Source organism: Anguilla anguilla, chromosome 18 (assembly GCF_013347855.1).
Source record: "Anguilla anguilla isolate fAngAng1 chromosome 18, fAngAng1.pri, whole genome shotgun sequence".
Classification (NCBI taxonomy): Eukaryota; Metazoa; Chordata; class Actinopteri; order Anguilliformes; family Anguillidae; genus Anguilla; species Anguilla anguilla.
This window is the reverse complement of record NC_049218.1, coordinates 20,105,064-20,124,021: the sequence shown is the minus strand read 5'-3', so window position 1 is coordinate 20,124,021 and position 18,958 is coordinate 20,105,064. Positions and strand designations below refer to the sequence as shown.

The following is an 18,958-nucleotide window of genomic DNA, read 5'->3' as shown; positions in this document are numbered from 1 at the left end:
GGGTTGCTTGGTCGATGGCCATGCTGGGGGTCAGCCAGCTATGAAGGCCTTTGTTTTGACTGAAGCACAAACCAGCGGTCAGTGATGTAAGAGATGAGCACTCAGACAGAGATTAAGTTGCTGAATGCTTTGTGGTTTTTTCTGTGCCTGTGGTTTGTGTGATGTGTAAGAGGAGGAAGTGCTCTGCCTTCACACAAGCGATTGCATGGCTCTCCAGACCGCTCCGCACGGATGGGCGCTCTTTGATGGAGAACGCTGATAGGTAGGGTTAACAGTCAGCAAGGAGCTGATAAAACTGCAGCAATGTTTCCAGACTTTTAAATAAAAATTTTAATCAGGGATTTACAAGTCAAAAAGGCACATTATAATGGGCATTGCCAGTTGTAGTGTTTATCCCCTCATGTCCAAGGTACATTTCCTTGTTTTTGGAACATATGTTTTCCTTACAGTTTTGTTCAATCACTTTTCAAAACATTGTTTTTATGACCAAATATGGAAGCAATTTGCATTGCTAAATTATACGTTTTTGTGCTCTGGTTGTTGAAACAAGTGACCACTAAATATTTGAGGAAGGAATCTTGACTTTGAAGTACCACATGGATGTCTAAATGTATTTTGTGGTCCGTGTTAGTGGTTCATGTTAAAAAACTTCTTCACAGAGATTGATGGGAGAAGTTTCTCTTTATTCTGTAACTAGAAGAAGTTTTGCTGAATGTTGTAAAAATGTTCAGGGAGTTTTTGTGTATCAGATACAATGTGGGTGTACATAGGCTTTTCCATTGCTGTGTATCATATCAGTTAGTTATACGTTTTGCAGTGTTATATCAATCGGAGGAGATGTTGTAGGCTTTTTAATATTGTTGAGATGATTTTTTTGTATAATGTATGGCTAACTTTGTCTATGCTGCTATCTGCTCTGTAATATTATTATTATTATTATTATTATTATTATTATCCTCCGATGTTGTAAACATGTGCAGAAAACTACTGAGCTCAGACTTCATACAGTGCATCAGAGTTTGAAGCAGAAAGACTTAGATTTTTTTCATCCTCTCTCTTTCCTCTTACAGCATGTTCCACCTTCTCCAAAAGAACAGTTTAATGTTGAATGGCTGAAGGCTGTGATCATTCTATAAATAATATACTTGACTGTATTTTATATTTCCAACATTTTTTGTTATTTTGTCATATCTCATCTATCCCACAACCATATTTGCCTCAGGTTGTTTTTGATGTGAAATTAATATCAGATAAAATTCTACCAATGGCACGATTATTTCTCATTGAAAAATGTTTCATGACATGCGGTAACATTTGCGCCTTTAAATTTGTTTGGGTTACGACATCATTTTGCAGAGCACACTGAATTTATTTATTTTTTTGAAGTTGATGTTTTTTGAAGTTGAAAGTTAAAAGCTGAAGTTGAAATTTTCTTGTGACACGGTGTGGGGTAAGGAGATCTTTTAGCATTCTGATTCATCTTAAATGGGGCCGCTTTTTCAGTTAGATTTTCAGTGATGTTTCTATACATCATCAGAATTCAGCCAGTGCTTCAACAAAGAGAATACAGACATTTGTGCCATGCTTTTATATGGAATGAGGAACCCTGACGTGAACAGCATTTTGGTTTCTGAAATTCAAATTCTAAATCCGGCAACTGTACTCTCAAGTTATCTGAAATATATCTGTTTGCTTAATAGTACCCTCAGGTGATGTAATTAGTCAGGTTTAATTGGTTACATTTAACCAGGTTATTTGTGCCCTGTCCATAAATGCTGTCCCTGTATTTTAACCAGATTATTTGAGCGCTGTTGTTAAACACTGTTCCTGCCCTTTACCTAGGTTAAATTAGCACTGTCCTTATGCGCTGTTCCTGCTCTTTACCCAGGTTAAATTAGCACTATTGTTAATGCTGTTCCTGCTCTTTACCCAGGTTAAATTAGCACTGTCCTTATGTGCTGTTCCTGCTCTTTACCCAGGCTAAATTAGCACTATTGTTAATGCTGTTCCTGCTCTTTACCCAGGTTAAATTAGCACTGTCCTTATGCGCTGTTCCTGCTTTTTACCCAGATTAAATTAGCACTATTGTTAACGCTGTTCCTGCCCTTTACCCAGGTTAAATTAGCACTGTCCTTATGCGCTGTTCCTGCTCTTTACCCAGGTTAAATTAACACTATTGTTAACGCTGTTCCTGCCCTTTACCCAGGTTAAATATCACTGTTTTTAAATGCTGTGTCTGTCCCCGGCAGGTTGTGAAGCTGCTGAGTAACAAACGCTCTCAGGCAGTGGGGATTCTGATGTCCAGCCTGCACTTGGACATGAGGGACATCCAGCATGGTGAGTTCCAGGGCACAGAGCTTGACCTTTGTCTGTGTTACTGCTCCTGCAGTGCTGCCAGCCAAGCTCCCCTCCAGGTACGGCTTTATTGTAGCCTCTGCAGGTCACAGTGAGATCACACATGCGCAGCAGCCAAACTGTCCAGAGAGGGTCTCTTTTTCATAAATCACCATGGAAACAATTGCAGTATTTCTACAGTGATGCAGGTAGACACATGCACATTTCCTTTAACTCGGCCCATTCACTGTAATTACACCTGGCTGTGTTCCTTAAGGAATAACCTTTAACAATACCTGCTTCAGGTTATACCTCTACCGAACCATGACCTGAAAAGATATCTGTTATCTATTCTCATCAAATAGATAGCACAAATTATTCTTGCTCAACTAAAATAGGCAGTCTGACATTAGCTTACTGTACGACCTGATGCACACAGCTTAACTAAATAGCTGTGGGGAAAGGCTATCTGTATTTTGTCACTGCAGAAATATGTCTGTGGTTGTTTATCTCTAATTGCAGTTTTCCTTTTCACATTGTTGTGAAACTGTGGTGCTTTTAAAGTGAACACATCAGTGCTGAAATATTCAGAACGGCAATGAGCACGCACCGTCTGGCTGTGATCATAAGCTGATTTCCTGCTAACTCACTCATTATCCCTGTGTATAAACATGGTTATTAATCCCACATTTCAGAGACTAAAGCTTTGTTCACACTTATTCTGTCTCACATTGATCAAGTGGTTCTTTCCCCTCTCTTTGTGGACTGTGAGCACTTGTTCTCTCAAAGCGCTCTCATCTGATTCTTATTGCATCACATCTGAAAGTTGTCACTTGTAGTGTCCATTGCAAAGTCATCATAATTTCTTCACATCAGTGGTTAAAGCACATTTCTTCAGGTAATTTATTGATATAGCCATGAAAAATATGAATACCGTTGTGGACATGTGAGAATAACAGACTCACTATTCAGAATTATCCAAGTAGTAACACTTATTCACAACTTAAGCGAGATTCTGCAGAAACATGCAATGTTGGATCGATTGATCGTGAATATCTCTGATTGTTTATATTGATTCATGCTGCAGCTAAATATTAGCCAATGGTACATTTAAAACCATTTGCTTTACATTTAGCACTAGCTACAAACTAACTTTTTGTTGCTCTCCATATTACATACAAAGAGAATGTTTTCACTGAAGTACCGAAGATTCAGATCAAGAAAAATGTTCAATAGTTTGGTTAACAATCACCTCTATACAGCATGTGACTGTTTGAATGAGATATTCTCTTTTTACTCTACCTCATATGTTTCTGTGATTTTATATGTTCATCTCGTACACATTACTATACTGGGGTCATGTGACATGGGTACGGAAGACTACAACTTCAGGTGTAGTACAACAGCACTATGAGCCTGATGTCACCATTGGTTTTTAGTGCTGCTGAATCCGTGCAGATTGAATTATTTATTCTCCCTCTTTGAGTGTGGTTTTTACATTGCTGGAGGCTATGTAGTTATATGGCGAGTGTGATGTTTGTGGTGCTTGCTTCAGGCTTTATTTTTGTTGTGTGAGAATGCAATCAATGTTGCTGGAGGCTTCTTTAACTGTGAGGGAGCTGTCAGCAGCAGTCAGGCCTGGGAGTCTGACATGATGCCCTAGTGCTATGGTTCATTTTCTTTTTTATTTTTCATCAGAGGTAAACCTTCATGTGGAATAGAACACTCGGTAATGTCAACACTCTTTTACAGCACTCTGTTGATGCAACGATTGTCTATAAAAGTACATTGAAGTCTGCCATATTAAGCCAGCTTTCAGACATGAAAGAGAAAGCAAAGCAGTAAGGAACATAATTACTGCAGCTGTGAAGGTTTAAATTTCACTCTCATCTGTATCTGCCTGCAGGGGGCGACACTGCACATCTAACACAAACGTTTTTCATTAGTAATACATGAATGAGGTCTCAGAATTTGCTGTCAAAAACTTGCTGACTTGAACCAATCATAGTGTTTTTTTTCTGTGGACAACAAAACCTTTTTATTGGTTAAGAGCAGTTTATTATTCACCCATTACAGGATTCCTATGACCTCACTTACCCATGATGAGGTTCCATACAGATTAATTATCAGTGTTACATCAACATTAGCAGTGTTAATTTAACTAACAGAGTTTATATGAAGCCAGTAGGGGCCACATGTACCCAATAAGAGTTAAAAGTACTCTATCATAGTTTACAGTTGACATTTCTCTATGTAATACCAGATATAACCAGCTAATGCTGTTGGTCATGCATTATGTCTACAGAGTAATTACAGGGCAGTGAGGTATCGGATATGATCTCAGAGTGAGAATGGGAATTCTGCTGCACCCCCTGACCTGGGCGTACAGAGCGCGCTCAGGACTGAGTCACATCGCCGGGTTCGAAGGCGGATTGCTGCCGAACAGGGACCTGAACTGCAGCCCGATTTATAAAATGTTTACTGGGCTTCCTCAGACGCTTTGAGGAGGGGGGTAGTCATAAAGGGCCGCCTCAGGACCGGCGCCGGGGGTGCGCTGCGGTGTTTAAGGAGCTGGCAGACGGGGGCTCCCCTCAGTCACGGGAAGGGGAAATCAGAAAGGCATGACGCGGCGCTTCCTCCCCCATCAGATACCTCAGTCCGTTTGATTTCATAATGAGAACCCAATGACAGAGCGGCCCCATCTCACATCTGTGTCTGCAGTCACCGCAGAAGAGAAGTGGAAATGGTTTATACAACAATTTTCTGCATGCTGGGAAATCCCCCCCCCCACCCCCCCCACACACACACACCCCCTCCAGTTACTGCAGACTGCGCACAGATCAGGCCTGAAAAGGTGCGCAGCAGAATGCTGCAGGGGGAAACACAGCTGAGTTATTACAGATTATTAGAAGGCATGCGTTTATGCTTTGTTCCTTGATAATGTTCAAATTAGTCAGCTTCAGTGTCTTGTTCTGATGAATATTCTTATTGAAAGTGAGGATTTATGCTTGAGGGAAGGCATACTTCACAACTACCGGCTGTGATAAAGAGGATGTGTGTGCGGTAAAGAGGATGTGTGTGAGGTAAAGAGGATGTGAGTGAGGTAAAGGAGATATGAGTGAGGTAAAGGGGATGTGAGTGAGGTAAAGAGGATATGAGTGAGGTAAAGGGGATGTGAGTGAGGTAAAGAGGACATGAGTGAGGTAAAGGAGATATGAGTGAGGTAAAGAGAATGTGAGTGAGGTAAAGGAGATATGAGTGAGGTAAAGGGGATGTGAGTGAGGTAAAGAGGATGTGAGTGAGACAAATAACGTGAGTGAGGTTTAGGGCTTTAGAGGAACTAACCATTGTTTAATTCTGAATTGCATTGTGCCTGAATAGAAAGTGCTTAATTGATTTTTGACAAGTTGCATGGCTATTTTTAGAAGGACACATTCAACTGAAGCACTTACCTAAAATTCAGCGAGAGACATATGTGCTGTGTCTGCATGTGCAGTGAGAGAGATGCATGCTGCGACCCTCTTACCCTCTTATCTGAGAACAATGGGCTGAAAATGTCTAATACTCTGTACTGGTTATGTTGCTGATGCTAATTATGAGTGAACATATAAGATGGAATGGAATGTTCCAGAATTGGTTTGCAGGACATCTTAGGAGCAGCTGCAGGCCGTGTCACTCTGGGGTGTGCCAATGACAGTAAGTGCATGTAAAAAAAGTAGCGGAACAGGATCTCCTGTTACTGTGGAGCTCTCGATCCGATCCCGCCTCTGCTTGTGCATCTGTTTGCTTTCGCACTTACAGTGTCACAGGGAGAGTATGTTTATCAGATTAGATGGCTCAGGTTTGGTCAGAAACTACAATGTTTTACTAATTAAACTTTCGATGGAAATGCTTTTCTCTCTGAACCCTTTACAGGCGGTTAGTCACGCTTATATTTTTCATCAACATTTTAGGTATGGATGAGGGCCAAGTTACAGGTCTGCCCTGCAGATGTGGGATGCTAGTAATACTGGCAGCCAAATTCTGCAATTTAATCATGAAACAATGCTCTGCCTTTCTCTGGCATTCTGACTGAAAGCCAATTTGTAGTCAGTGTTGGCCAAGGAGATCTTGTGTTGTGGTATACCTTATTGTAATTAATAATCCAATACATACAGATTTTTATTCCTGGATTGACTACAGAATAAATCACCTTTAGTGGACTGCAGTGTACATGTCTTTGTATTCCTAGTGTTGTCTGTCAAGTTAAACAGTCATAGTTATTTTAGATTTCCCCAAAACACACTTCAATATATCTGTGGAGAATTCAGGAACAACCTGATAAAAAGATGAATGTCATTCAATTCTTCCTTGTCCAATGAATTTTACCATGGATGTCCATATTCATGGATAGGTATTTCTGGATGTATGCATCACTCATATATGCATACCTACAAGCCGCCAAGTAAAATTTTACATTTGTCAATCAATGAAACCAAAGCATACCCTATTTTTGAAGGTTTGCTATTCAGACAACTGCAGCATGTTCTGCCCACACATTTCATGCACACATTATAATTTTACTGTGTGCTGGAGTTCATCTTGCCCTGCTGTACCTCCATGTTCAGTCCTTTGCCATAAGCCTGAACGCTTGTATACTGGAATATAAATATACTGCCAAGGGGCTGCTGGGTGGCTCATCCAGTTGAGGGACTGTTCTGGTGCATCGGTGTGCCCCAAAGTCATCAATCAAAACCAGGCTGTGCCAGTGTCACTGTGGCCAGTAGCCCTGTGGCAAAGTGCAATTGGTGATTGCACATGACGTATCCTCCCCTGAATCAGTTCAGTTCAAGCTCAGCATGTGGGCTACAGACTGGTGACACATATTTCCTATATTTACAACATATTCCCATCCAATATACCAGTCCACATATTCTGAAATATTGGTACTTTATTGTAATGACTATTTTCATTTTGGTCATAATGACTGAGGAACCTGAAGTGTGCTTATTTGCAATGGGATGTTGGGAAACCCTATTAGTATAGAGTAGAGAGATTAAAAACAGAACCGATTAATGTCATGTTATTATGTGAATAACAACACAGAATGAACACAAGGTTTATGAAAACAGATTTTTTGAAAACGGATTCGATAAATGTGTTTTGGATTTGAACAATGCAGGTGCCATTTTTCAATGAACTAAACATTTATTCCAATAACAGATTTAATTTGTTTATTTATGGACAGAATTGCATCATTTACACCTCCTGGAATTGCACACTCTACACAGTAAATTAAATACTAGTCTGGAAAACATTTTGTTTCCAGGAAAAAAATCTGTGTCCATCATGCACCAGTTCATAAAAATTAATTGTGTGCACATGAGGAAAAAGCAGGATTTCAAATACAAAAAGTCAATTAAAATATTTACACAGTAAATTAGGTATTTGACTCTGTAAATGAAAAACACAGTCCAGTACCTGCTTTTCATCTCATTCCACAAACAACTTTTGATTAGATGGAAAGAAGCCATTTCACCAGATGCTGAGCAGCAGTGCTTTTATAATTTTATCCGTGCTCCTGTCTGTAGCTGATCATTACCATTTTAGTGTGCTATCAATATTAGTGTGCGTTTTGAAAGACATATAGGCTGGTTTATACCGTCTCATGGTTCCCATATAGTTTGTTAGTCTTTAGCTCTGGTCTTCTGTGTGCATTTCTAAATATTTAACTCACTTTATTTAAACCTACCTCGTGTTAAGTTTTCCTGACCTTTAAGGCCAAGCATGATTATTTCAATCAGGAGCAGAGGCGGCTCTGCATGGCATTCTGCTCATGCAACATGTTAAATACCGCGACGTAATCCTATATCTGACATTAAACAATGCAGGGTTTCACTGCTTGTGTTTAAAGATTTACTTTGAAAGGATTACAGTTATGGGCGCCAGTTCCTGGCCCCCAGACACAAAGGCCTCATCAGGAATTCAAATGCATCTGCTTTGCTCTTCTCACACATTTTTTAGTTAACCGTTATTAAAAAATATTCAAATACATAACTTCCAGGAATATAGCCGCACAATATGAATGTTTGATCAACTGTTAAATGGGTTCTGGTTTAGTGGCTCTGTTAGATTAGATTTTGTACAATTCTCTCTCTGCCTTCAGGTACACAGACAAGAAAGACCAGAAAAGCTATTTCTCCAGTTAGATGAAGATATCCTGTTAGTTTGGGGTTTGTTTAGTTTTCATTTATAAAATTAGATGCAGATATGATTATATATATATATATATATATATATATATATATATATATATATACTCAGTATGATGACTGATTGGAGGGGTTCCTTGATGCAGGTTTGTGTCATTACACTAGAAATTGTACATTTTGGACAGTTTTTGACAGACTATTACTTTACTGGCTAAATGGATATAAATGATTTATTCTGATTCAGAAAATGTTCCCTTGTCTTTAATTTGTTTTGAGTTTGGATTTGATTTGACATTAAATTAGATATTCATTGCAGGTTCAAAAATAAAGACTAATAAGTGACTGTAGATGTATGTTCCCAACAGCTGTTCTGAGCTTGGACAACTCTGTGGTTGATCTGGAAACCTTACAAGCCCTCTATGAAAATGTAAGTTTTTTAATCATAAATTGCTTCCAATGAATTCAGAAATACCCACAGGAAATGCTGTGTGTGTTTGTGTGTCTTTTGGGGAGGGTTCAATGAATATATGGAAAGGATTATAGAACTTGTATACATACATATCCCATTGTACAAATGCATACTCTTTCATTTTAAGAAGTTGCTCACAAAAAAGGAACATGTGAACAAAATGGTTGATGTACTGTAAATGTATGGCAGGCCAGTGGACTACAGAACTCGCTCAGGAGAACGGCGATAACTACATATCTACAGTTACAATTCAACATCAGACAAAGTTATGTGCACATCCCAAGAAATAACTGCTGCTTTATTCTGATGACTTTGCTGGCTGTTGGAAACAGACTCAACACAGGGTGTAATTACCCATAGTGTCTGTGCGAAGACAAGACGCTGTTTATTTTGTGAACTGAAATGTTTATTTCCAAGAGGGATTTTTTGGTTTAGTGCTTGTTGTGGAAATGTTTGCTCATGACGGAGAGGGTGATTAATGAGTTTGTCCATGCCAGACTCAAATAAGGACCGGTCATAAACACATTCATAAATCTTTTTGAAAAATGCTAGCAGCTTATTGAAAGACCTTGAAGTATCTGCTTTTTTTTCGCATCAACACACCACTCTGTTCTTTTCACCCCTTTTCCATAATACAACACATTCCAGGAATCAAGATTTTACATCAGCAAATTAGACTGCTCATTGAAAAATAGGGTAAATTAAATATACACCGATCAGCCACAACATTAAAACCACCTACCTAATATTGTGTAGGTCCCCCTCATGCCGCCAAAACAGCTCTGACCCGTCGAGGCATGAACTTCACCTCTAAAGGTGTCCTCTGGTATATTTGGATTTCTGTATATATTTGTATCTACTATATGTTTGTATCTGATATTTTTTATGTACTGTATCTGATTGTGTTACTTTGTTGTCTTTGTTGATTCTGCAACATTGCAAATTCCCCCCAGGGATCAATAAAGTACACTACTACTACTACTTATTACATTATTGGTTTTTATTACATTAAAAATTTGAAATGGATTACATTATTGGGAGTTATTACACTATTGGTAGTTTATTACATTATTAGTTGCTACAGGGCTATAAAAAGCTAAGATTTTGTTAGAGGGTGAATTATTTCCACATGATTTTAAAAACTCTCGACAGGTCAGAGCTGTTTTGGCGGGACCTACACAATATTAGGCAGGTGGTTTTAATGTTGCGGCTGATTGGTGTATATTTAACGATGCAATTTAATTTGGTAATAAGACATACATATTGATAGATGTTTTGGATTCATGTGCGAGGAGAGTACATCTAGAGAGACACAGCTTGTGGTTAAAATCATACCTGTCATGCAGCACAATATTTTAGGGAGGGGGGATAGGACTCAGACTTTTGAAATCTTTTTGTTAGTTATGAAGAACATTCGTTTCAGGGTAGCATGTTTGTTTGTTTTTGTTTTGTATTTACGATGATAATAGATTAACATTGTGCTTGGCATGTGTTGCTTCACCATGGTAGCCTTGCAACCTGCTGAGATACCTTGATGTGAGAAGTCAACTCATCCACATTCCCCTGGTTGTACATCTTTGATGTGAATTTCAGCTGAAATTTGTAAATGAATAAATAACAATAATGTTCTAAGTCACCGAATAGATGTGTACACTAACTCTGCACACCCGTCCCCACCCCCGATCTGAAAAAAAACATGATTCCATTCTTTCAGAAAGCCCAGCAAGACGAACTGGATAAAATTGAAAAGCACATCAAGTCATCCAAAGAAAATGAAAAAGCAAAGGCACTGGACAAGCCTGAGCAGTAAGAGACCGGACACTTTTGTTTGATTTAATTAAGGCCTTAATTGTATTTGTCGCCAAGCCTGAAAGTAAAAGATTTACAGTTACAGCAAAGTTTTGCATGAATTTATTCTTTATTTATTAACATACTTCATACAGTGAGCTCTATAAAATATTTGGGACAAAGGCATATCTTTTTTTGGCTCTGTACACCACAATTTTAGATTTGTAATCAAACAGTTCACATGAGGTTAAAGTGCACATTCTCAGCCTTTATTAAGGGGTATTTTTTATCTAGTCCCTCCATGGTGAAACCAAAATGTATAAAAATGCCATTTAATAAAAGCTGAGAATCTGCACTTTAATGCAATCATCCGGAGTACCTGGTGAAAACCTACACGGACACGAGGAGAACATGCAAACTCCACACGGAGATGCCCAGGCCAGGATTCAACCCCAGGACCTTCTTGCTGTGAGGCAGCAGTGCTACCCACTGCACCACCGTGCTGCCCTTCTGCACTTTAACCACATGTGAATTGTTTGATTACAAATCTAAGTACAGAGTACAGAGCCAAATCAAAAAAAAAAACGTGGCTTTGTCCCAAACATAATGGAGCTCACTGTACATTTGTCAAATTAAGTCATGTTTATAACAGATTATGTGGGTGTCTGCGTGTGTGTGCATGTGGCGCGTGCGCGTGCAAAAGTGTGTGTCTCAAATTGCCGCTGTTATCCCAGAGTAACCCTATGACTCCTAATTTTTCTTCTTGTAGGTTCCTCTTTCAGCTGTCTCAAATCCCTCAATTCTCAGGAAGAGTGTTTTGCATCCTCTTTCAATCAACTTTTGTAGAATGTATTTCCTCTGTTGTCCGGAAGCTGGAGATCCTTCAGAAAGTGTGCACTGTAAGTGTGACTAAAGAACAAACTGTAACTCTGCGGTGTAAGATTGTTATTTGAAAAAAAGACAAATGAGTGCTTTCAGTGGTATCTGGTAATTACAAGAGATTTTGTCATGTTGACAGCAAATTAACTTATTCAGTGTGAAACTGTAATAAACATGATGATAAGGATTCTAACAAGCTTTGTGGTGGTAAAAAGCACAGATGTTTTGAATAACAATAGTGAACAGTATATCTGATCCACACACTGGACACAATGAGATTTCTTATTGATGATAGATGAATTCCTATCCTTATTTACTCTGGGTTTTATAAACTGAGTTCAAGTGAGCTATGGATGAGGCTATTTGTGTGAGGTTAATGAAGAAGTGTGGTGTTGACACTGAAAATGTAAAAAAGAATAGTGTGATCTCACTGTTAATATTTATATTGCTTTCTCTCGCTCTGTCTCTCTCCCCCCCCCCCCCCCCCTCTCTCTCTCTCTCTCTCTCTCTCTCTCTCTCTCAGGCTTTGCGGGATAGTGCAGAAGTGAGGTGTATCTTGGGTCTGGTGTTGGCGTTCGGGAACTTTATGAACGGAGGAAACAGAAGCAGGGGTCAGGCAGACGGCTTTGCCATGGACATCCTGGCCAAGCTGAAGGATGTGAAAAGCACTGTGGGTGTCCCGCAGCGCCCCCTGTCTCTCAGGCACATTTCCCCGTCCCACGCCAGTGCAGATTCTTCAGCCATTTTATTAAAAACTGTACTTGGCTGAGAGGTTGGGGGGGTGGTGGTGGTTCTGGTCAAAAATATGGAAAAAAATTAAATTAAAATAAGGCATCCTCAATTCACACAAATTCGTCTGAGACATGCTCATAGCTCTAGGGCTAAAGCAACCAAATATCCATGCTATGCATACAATACATGGTTGCATTTGTCAAACATACTTAAAAGTTTTCTCTTTAATCTTGTTCCTCTGTTTTTCTCTCTCTCTCTTTCAGGATAACACACAAAGTCTGTTGTCCTATATTGTGTCTTACTATCTGAAGCACTTTGATGAGGTATGCTGTGTTCTGGTTTCTGTTTATTCCAATCAAATTTTTAAGGCTTTCAGTTTGCTTTGACGTTTGGCTAGTTTCCTTTCTTCTCTCATTATTTTTAAACTGTACGCTTATTCCCCCTCTCCTCATCTGGCAGAGCCATGCTCTTACTGTGATCATCAGTCACACACTGTATGTGCGTTCAGACTCAGAGGCGCTCACTGTTAATAAGGATTTCAGCCAGCTGATATGAAGTCATACAGCCTGCAGCCAAAGTCAACTGACTGATTGGAAAGATCTTGGGTCCGGCGCAGCTTCTAATGAAAAGGATATGATTTTGTGAGGATGGTTACTTTGATGGATAATATAACTAAGCCTTTTTGAAGTCTATTAGGTAGATTTTGCTGATAATTAATTGTTGGTTACTGATGCTGCCTGGATCAGTTGCATGACCGTCCTCATTGTACAGTATGTGGCTTTTAACGGGCGGGTCCATTCCATTTAAATTCTGTCAATTCAGCCAGTTTCATAATAATCTAAATGCATTTATTGAATTCTCAAAGAACATTCTGGCCAATTGTATGACCTTGAATTCAGTATGAAATATGCAGATGTACATTTCCAGAGCTGCCTGAATTGAAATGAAAGTGAACTGGCCAAACCCCTGAACACAGCCCAGCAGGCTGAGTGGCAGTGGCTTCAGCGCCTGTGAGCTGATCCCTGCTTTTGTGCCAATGTTTGAAGGATGCCGGTAAGGAGACGTGCGTCTACCCACTCCCCGAGCCTCAGGACCTCTTCCAGGCTTCACAGATGAAGTTTGAGGACTTCCAGAAGGATCTGCGGAGGCTAAGGAAAGATCTCAATGGTAAAAACATCATCAGCTCATCAGCTCTCTGCTCTTTCAGCACCACCCCTCCTTCACTGATAAACGCATCTTTTAAAGTACTGGCCAATGCGACTGGGACCTGAGATGCCTGGTTTTAAATCTTATTTTACATATTTTTTATTATTTTTTTTCCATAAAGGAAGTGCGATTGCACTCTGATAAAAATCTTGCCAACCCGCTCAGAACCCCATTCCACAAAGTGTCATGGGAATATTACTATGGTTGATCTGGGAATGCCATTAGCTAGGTGCTACTGCGTGCATAAATCAGGTGAATGCCCTTCTGCGTGCAATGTCCTCTTACACTGTAAGTCCATCTGGACAAGAGTGTCTGCTAAAAATGCAGAAGTGTTGTATAATGGTTAGGTAACTGGGCTTCCAACTCCAAGCATGTAAGTTTAATCACCAGCATTGTGCCCTTCAGCAAGGGGCTTGATCTGCATTACTTCAGTAAAATATCCAGCTATAAATGGATTGTAAAAAGAAATGTAAGGTCTGCAAGTTGCTCTCAATAACACCATCTGCTAAATGTTTAATATGTAAATGTAAATGAATGTAAAGTAAGATAGAAGAGAAGAGGTCCCAGTTTCTGTTTTGTATTAGGCAGGGCCTTATACGGATGGTCCTTATTTGGCAGGGCCTTACTTGGCAGGTCCTTATTAAGCAGGGCTTTATTTGGCAGGGCCTTATTTGGCAGGACATAATTTGGCAGGTCCTTATATGGCAAGACCTTATTTGGCAAGGCCTGGTTGTCAGAGACTGCAAATCCTGCTGTTGCTCCTGCAGGCTGCTAATTAACAGCATGCGGAGCAGAGGGAGATGGAGGCAGAGGCTCCGCTGCAGACGCAGACCCATGATTCAACAGCTCAGTGACAGTCCAGGCACCCGCTTGAGATTCACGAGGCTCATCGGAGGACCCGTCGCTTAGAAATGTGTTATTCATGTCCGAATGAGGGCGTGCATCTTCTTTTCAAATTATAATGGTGTCTGTATGAGTGTTTCGTCCGGACGGGTAATGTGAAAATAATAAGCCCGAACGTGCTCTGGAAAATGTTTCAAAGATTTAGGTTTTGGCTGGGAACATGAGTGCGTGTGAGAAAACAGAGCCAAAATGCCTGAGCCACAGTGCTCTCTGCTCTCCTAGGTTAGGGTTAGGTTTAAATTCTGCTAGCAAACAGTGTTTGAGCATGAAAATATGCATCTGAAAGGATGAGATGATACAAGGTTTAACAAACAAAGATCTTACACAGCGCTGGGAGAGAAACAGTCTTATGGGTGATTGCTATGAGTACCATTATACTATGTTGTTTAGGTGTAACTTCACTTGTGTACAATCACCATTCTACCTCCACGTTTGTCAGTGCACAAATGGTCAATTAACTTTCCTGCAATTTAGATAATTCATTTCAATACCTGTGCGATGTATAATTCAGGCGACATCAAAAATCTTGCTGCATACACGACTGGAAATGCACCTGAACAATCAAGAACTTGATTCGGTTTTTATTTCTCAGTTCTCCTGAACTTGAAGGTGAAATTATTATATATCTCGGAGCAGCGTAATGGTGGGGATTTATAAATAAGGTTATTGATTTTGCGGCAGAGGCCCACAATTAGTCTGGTAGCTGGTTGTAAAAACAATCAGGGAATATTTCTGTGTAACTGAAAGTGAATACTGAATAGTCCAACTTCTGTGAATAAACTGTGCGGTCTAATCTATTGTGAATCAAGTAAATTACTCTTGCAAGCTCCTTGCATCTGAATTTAAAGGGAAATAACATCATCGTACATTTTCCCTTCAGCCAACCCCTTTCCACCTGACTGATTCCCAAATTTTCCCCCAGATTGCCCATTAATATCGACATTAGGTTCTCAGGCCAAAAAGCTTTTATGGAGGCTAATTTTGTTTCTTCCTCTTCATTACGTAAATGGCAAGAACCTGAGGTTGTTTGTGAAAGACAAGCGTTTGGGAGCCCGGGAGTTCTCCACGCATGTACGCTGGCTGCCACGCTTCATTTGCTTGGCATTTTAAATTTGCCCCTGCATGGATTTTCCTATATTCCTTCATGCGCATCTCATCTTTCAGCCCGGAAAAATAAGAAACGTCTCTGAAGCAGCAAGGCCTTCCAGCACAGGCCAGCTGGAATGTGCGGCGAACTCATTTGGATAATTATCTCCACTTATTCACAGTTCGCTTCTGTGCTCGTCACCAAAAGCCATTCTCTGTAATTGTGACCCATTCATGACAAGTGGTGTGCAGATTCTCATTATTTACTTGGTGCTCCAAGTTAAGTGAATGTATTCCATTACATTACAATCTCTTAGCAGATGCTGTCTCTCTCAGCCATTTGCAGAAGTGGAAAACATCAGAGTTGATCTCAGGAATACAAGTGTGGCGTCTCCACGAAAGAAGGAACAGAGGCCCACCTACAGTATAATCAATGAGCGCAAAGTTAAGTAAACAAACAAATGATTAGTACTGTTGGAAAAGTAAGTACCACTACACAGCTAATCTGTCTTTACACTGCAGTACCTCTCACAATAACATCCCGGAAGGATGGCTAAAGAGGCTCAGGGGAGCCGTGGTGCAGCCAGGACAGATGGATGTGCAGGGTTTCTGCTCTCCTGACTGCAGAGTTGAGAAGCTCATTCCACTGCCAGGGGGGCAGAAAAGGCAGGAGGTGTGACCAGGTAGTGTAGTTATATGAGGGGAGTGGTCAGGTGACCACAGTACTATACCTGGTTTTTATGGGTGCTTAGCAGAGCAATATTGACTTAACTATTTTGGACTAAAGTATGACGTCATGGTTCTTTTGGCTGTCTGTGGAAAATAATGTGTTAGATCTGTCAGAAAAGAATTCAGCAAGAAGAAGAACAGGACAAGGTGTAAATGTGAATTAAAAATAATCTGAGACCAGTCAATGTGAATACTTTACACCAGTCATAACCATCAGAAGCACTGAACACTGAAATTAATATCTGCCCAAATACTTAATTTCAGTCTATTATAACATTTATAAAATAGTTAGTTTTTTAAATTTTGTTTACAAATGACCCCAGGCATGCTTTGTAATGTGGGCCGCTGTGATCAATAGGGAGCATGGCAGTGTAGGCCTCATGACCACCGGCCAAACAAAAACCAGATGGGACGTTGGGCCCGACTCCGGCATCGGTCTCTGAGTGAGAGGCGCGCTGCTCTCTCCTGGCAGCCCGAAACGCGGCGTGGTCGATGGAAAACCCCCACGCCTGGAGAGACCCGGGAGTGCAAACGAGTCAAACGAAGCGTGGGATTCAGAGTAGCAGCAGACCCGTAGGGTGCAGGCCCCCAGGCTTGGCTGGAGGTCAGGGAATAGACACAGCGGCGGGAGGTCAAACACAAAGGGTTTCGCTCGAGCCGGAGGAGACCCCCTGCCGTTATGCTGTCAAAACACGCCCCACCTTCTCCTGTCAGTCTTGCTTTATTTTACTGGGGCAGCCGAGCATTATGGGCAATTAGCACTCTTCCTTGGGATGGCAGTTTGGGAAGGTCATGCCTGTTTCTGCCACTCTTCTCTTCCATGGAGTTTGTACAGTGCAATTCAGTGTAGTTTGTACAGTGCAGTTCAGTGTAGTTTGTACAGTGCAGTTCAGTGCAGTTTGTACAGTGCAGTTCAGTGTAGTTTGTACAGTACAGTGCCGTGTACTTTGTACAGTACGGTGCCGAGGAGTTTGTACAGTTCAGTGCAGTATAGTCTGTATAAATACTACATACTTCACAGGAAGGGTTCTAATAGATACTGCAGTGGTCAACAGCTTGGAAGACTTTTTGAATAACAATGGCAATCAAGATTACTGAACCACACTCTGAAGCGAGCAAAGATTTCTCTGTTGGTTAGGCAGTCTGCCTGTCTCTTTCTCTCTCTCATAAGGGAGACCTTCTGATTGAATTAATAGCATGGAGCATAAAGCCTTCAGATGAACTCTAGTTGTTTTTGTCTTCTGTGGTAAATTATGTCTCTCCTGTGCCTCGTTTCTTTTAAGCTAAGAGATCTTCAGAGACCCGCACGTTTCATATTTCCATGGCTTTTTAAAAATTTACGAATATCAAATTTGTGCATAACAAATACCGCAGGACAACAATGCAATTAGTGATATGAACTGCATGTTATGATCTAACTCTTGTACTGAGTGCATGGCCCCAAAGCTTCTGCTTTTCTCTGCCAAAAGTACTGCTCCGGAACAAGCCGGCTTAAGCAGCTTCAGCACTCAAAGCTACCTTCAAAGGCCAGCGTAGCGAGGAAATTCTCACCTGCCAATTTCCTTTATAATGATACGGGTGAGGGAATGCAACGTCTCGAGCCTGGTTTGTGAAAGCCTGAGTCGACCGTAGCAAAAGTGACATTTTCTTTTTTTAAATTTTTTATACTTCCCTGGATAACATCACGGCTGAGTCATTACCCACCAGAAGTCATCCGTGCCAGTGCTGATGCGTGGGTTGATTATTATATAAAAGCCTTGGCTGGCACGGTTCCAAAATCGAACCACTTCGGCGTTCGGTTTTTTAGTAGCTGCGAAAGCTTAGATGTAGCTTCGCGGGGGGCCTGAATCGGGGCAAACGGTAAAGCCGCACAGCAGATGGATAAGTCATTGACAGGCGTTGGGCTTCAGCTAACTCGGTAACCACAAAAATGCGCTCCGTTGGACACAGGTCAAGGAATACCTCCACGAGGCCATATGGTATTCAAATCGGTGTTTGGACTTGCAGGCAGTTAGACATGCAAGTTTCTAATTCATCACTGCCAATGGCGGTGCGTGACTTTCCGAGCTTCACAGGAGTTTTGAAAATTCCGGGGGAGAGCATTACTCTCTCTGTCCTGGGAAAGGTAAACAGGTGAAGGTGGTGGAATGCCTGTCATACTGTAGATTATTTTCCCAGAGTCACCACAGAGGTACTCATACAGCATGTTTAAAAATCCGAATTAAATTAAACGTTTGTGAGACATCCTCCGAAGGCGATCAGTTTTCAGTTCTATGAGCACAAGGTACAGGCCGTTGGTTAATTGTGTAATAATATGTCGGGGACAGTGTAGGGGCTGGGATGACTCTGAAGCCCATATTCACAAAGCCTCTTGGCTGATAAGGAGGGATCCCAGATCAGAACTCCTACTCTGAGGTGCTTTGTGAATATGATAGATTATTTATGAATATTTACATATTTTTCTCAAAATATCTATAAATAAAATGTTTTATTGAGGTTTTAGATTTCATTTGAATACTACTAACTTTTTTCTGATCAACTTGTGTGATAAAATCTTTTGAAACATCCTAATCTAAAGCCATATACTCGTGGCCATATGAACATGTTTGTGTGTGTTTTTGAGTGTGCAAATGTGTGTATG

General features: G+C 40.6%; 1 protein-coding gene across 1 annotated transcript in view; it reads left to right on the top strand.

Annotated features, from left to right (window-relative positions):
• The window catches only part of LOC118218421 (formin), a 48,400-nt gene that overhangs the window by 10,825 nt on the left and 18,617 nt on the right, over window positions 1-18,958 (top strand). Inside the window, exons 7-13 of the mRNA XM_035401052.1 lie at window positions 2,250-2,337; window positions 8,891-8,952; window positions 10,709-10,800; window positions 11,552-11,681; window positions 12,185-12,331; window positions 12,657-12,716; window positions 13,440-13,560. Of these exons, the coding sequence (XP_035256943.1) occupies window positions 2,250-2,337; window positions 8,891-8,952; window positions 10,709-10,800; window positions 11,552-11,681; window positions 12,185-12,331; window positions 12,657-12,716; window positions 13,440-13,560 (700 nt within the window). The remainder of the gene's footprint in view (window positions 1-2,249; window positions 2,338-8,890; window positions 8,953-10,708; window positions 10,801-11,551; window positions 11,682-12,184; window positions 12,332-12,656; window positions 12,717-13,439; window positions 13,561-18,958) is intronic.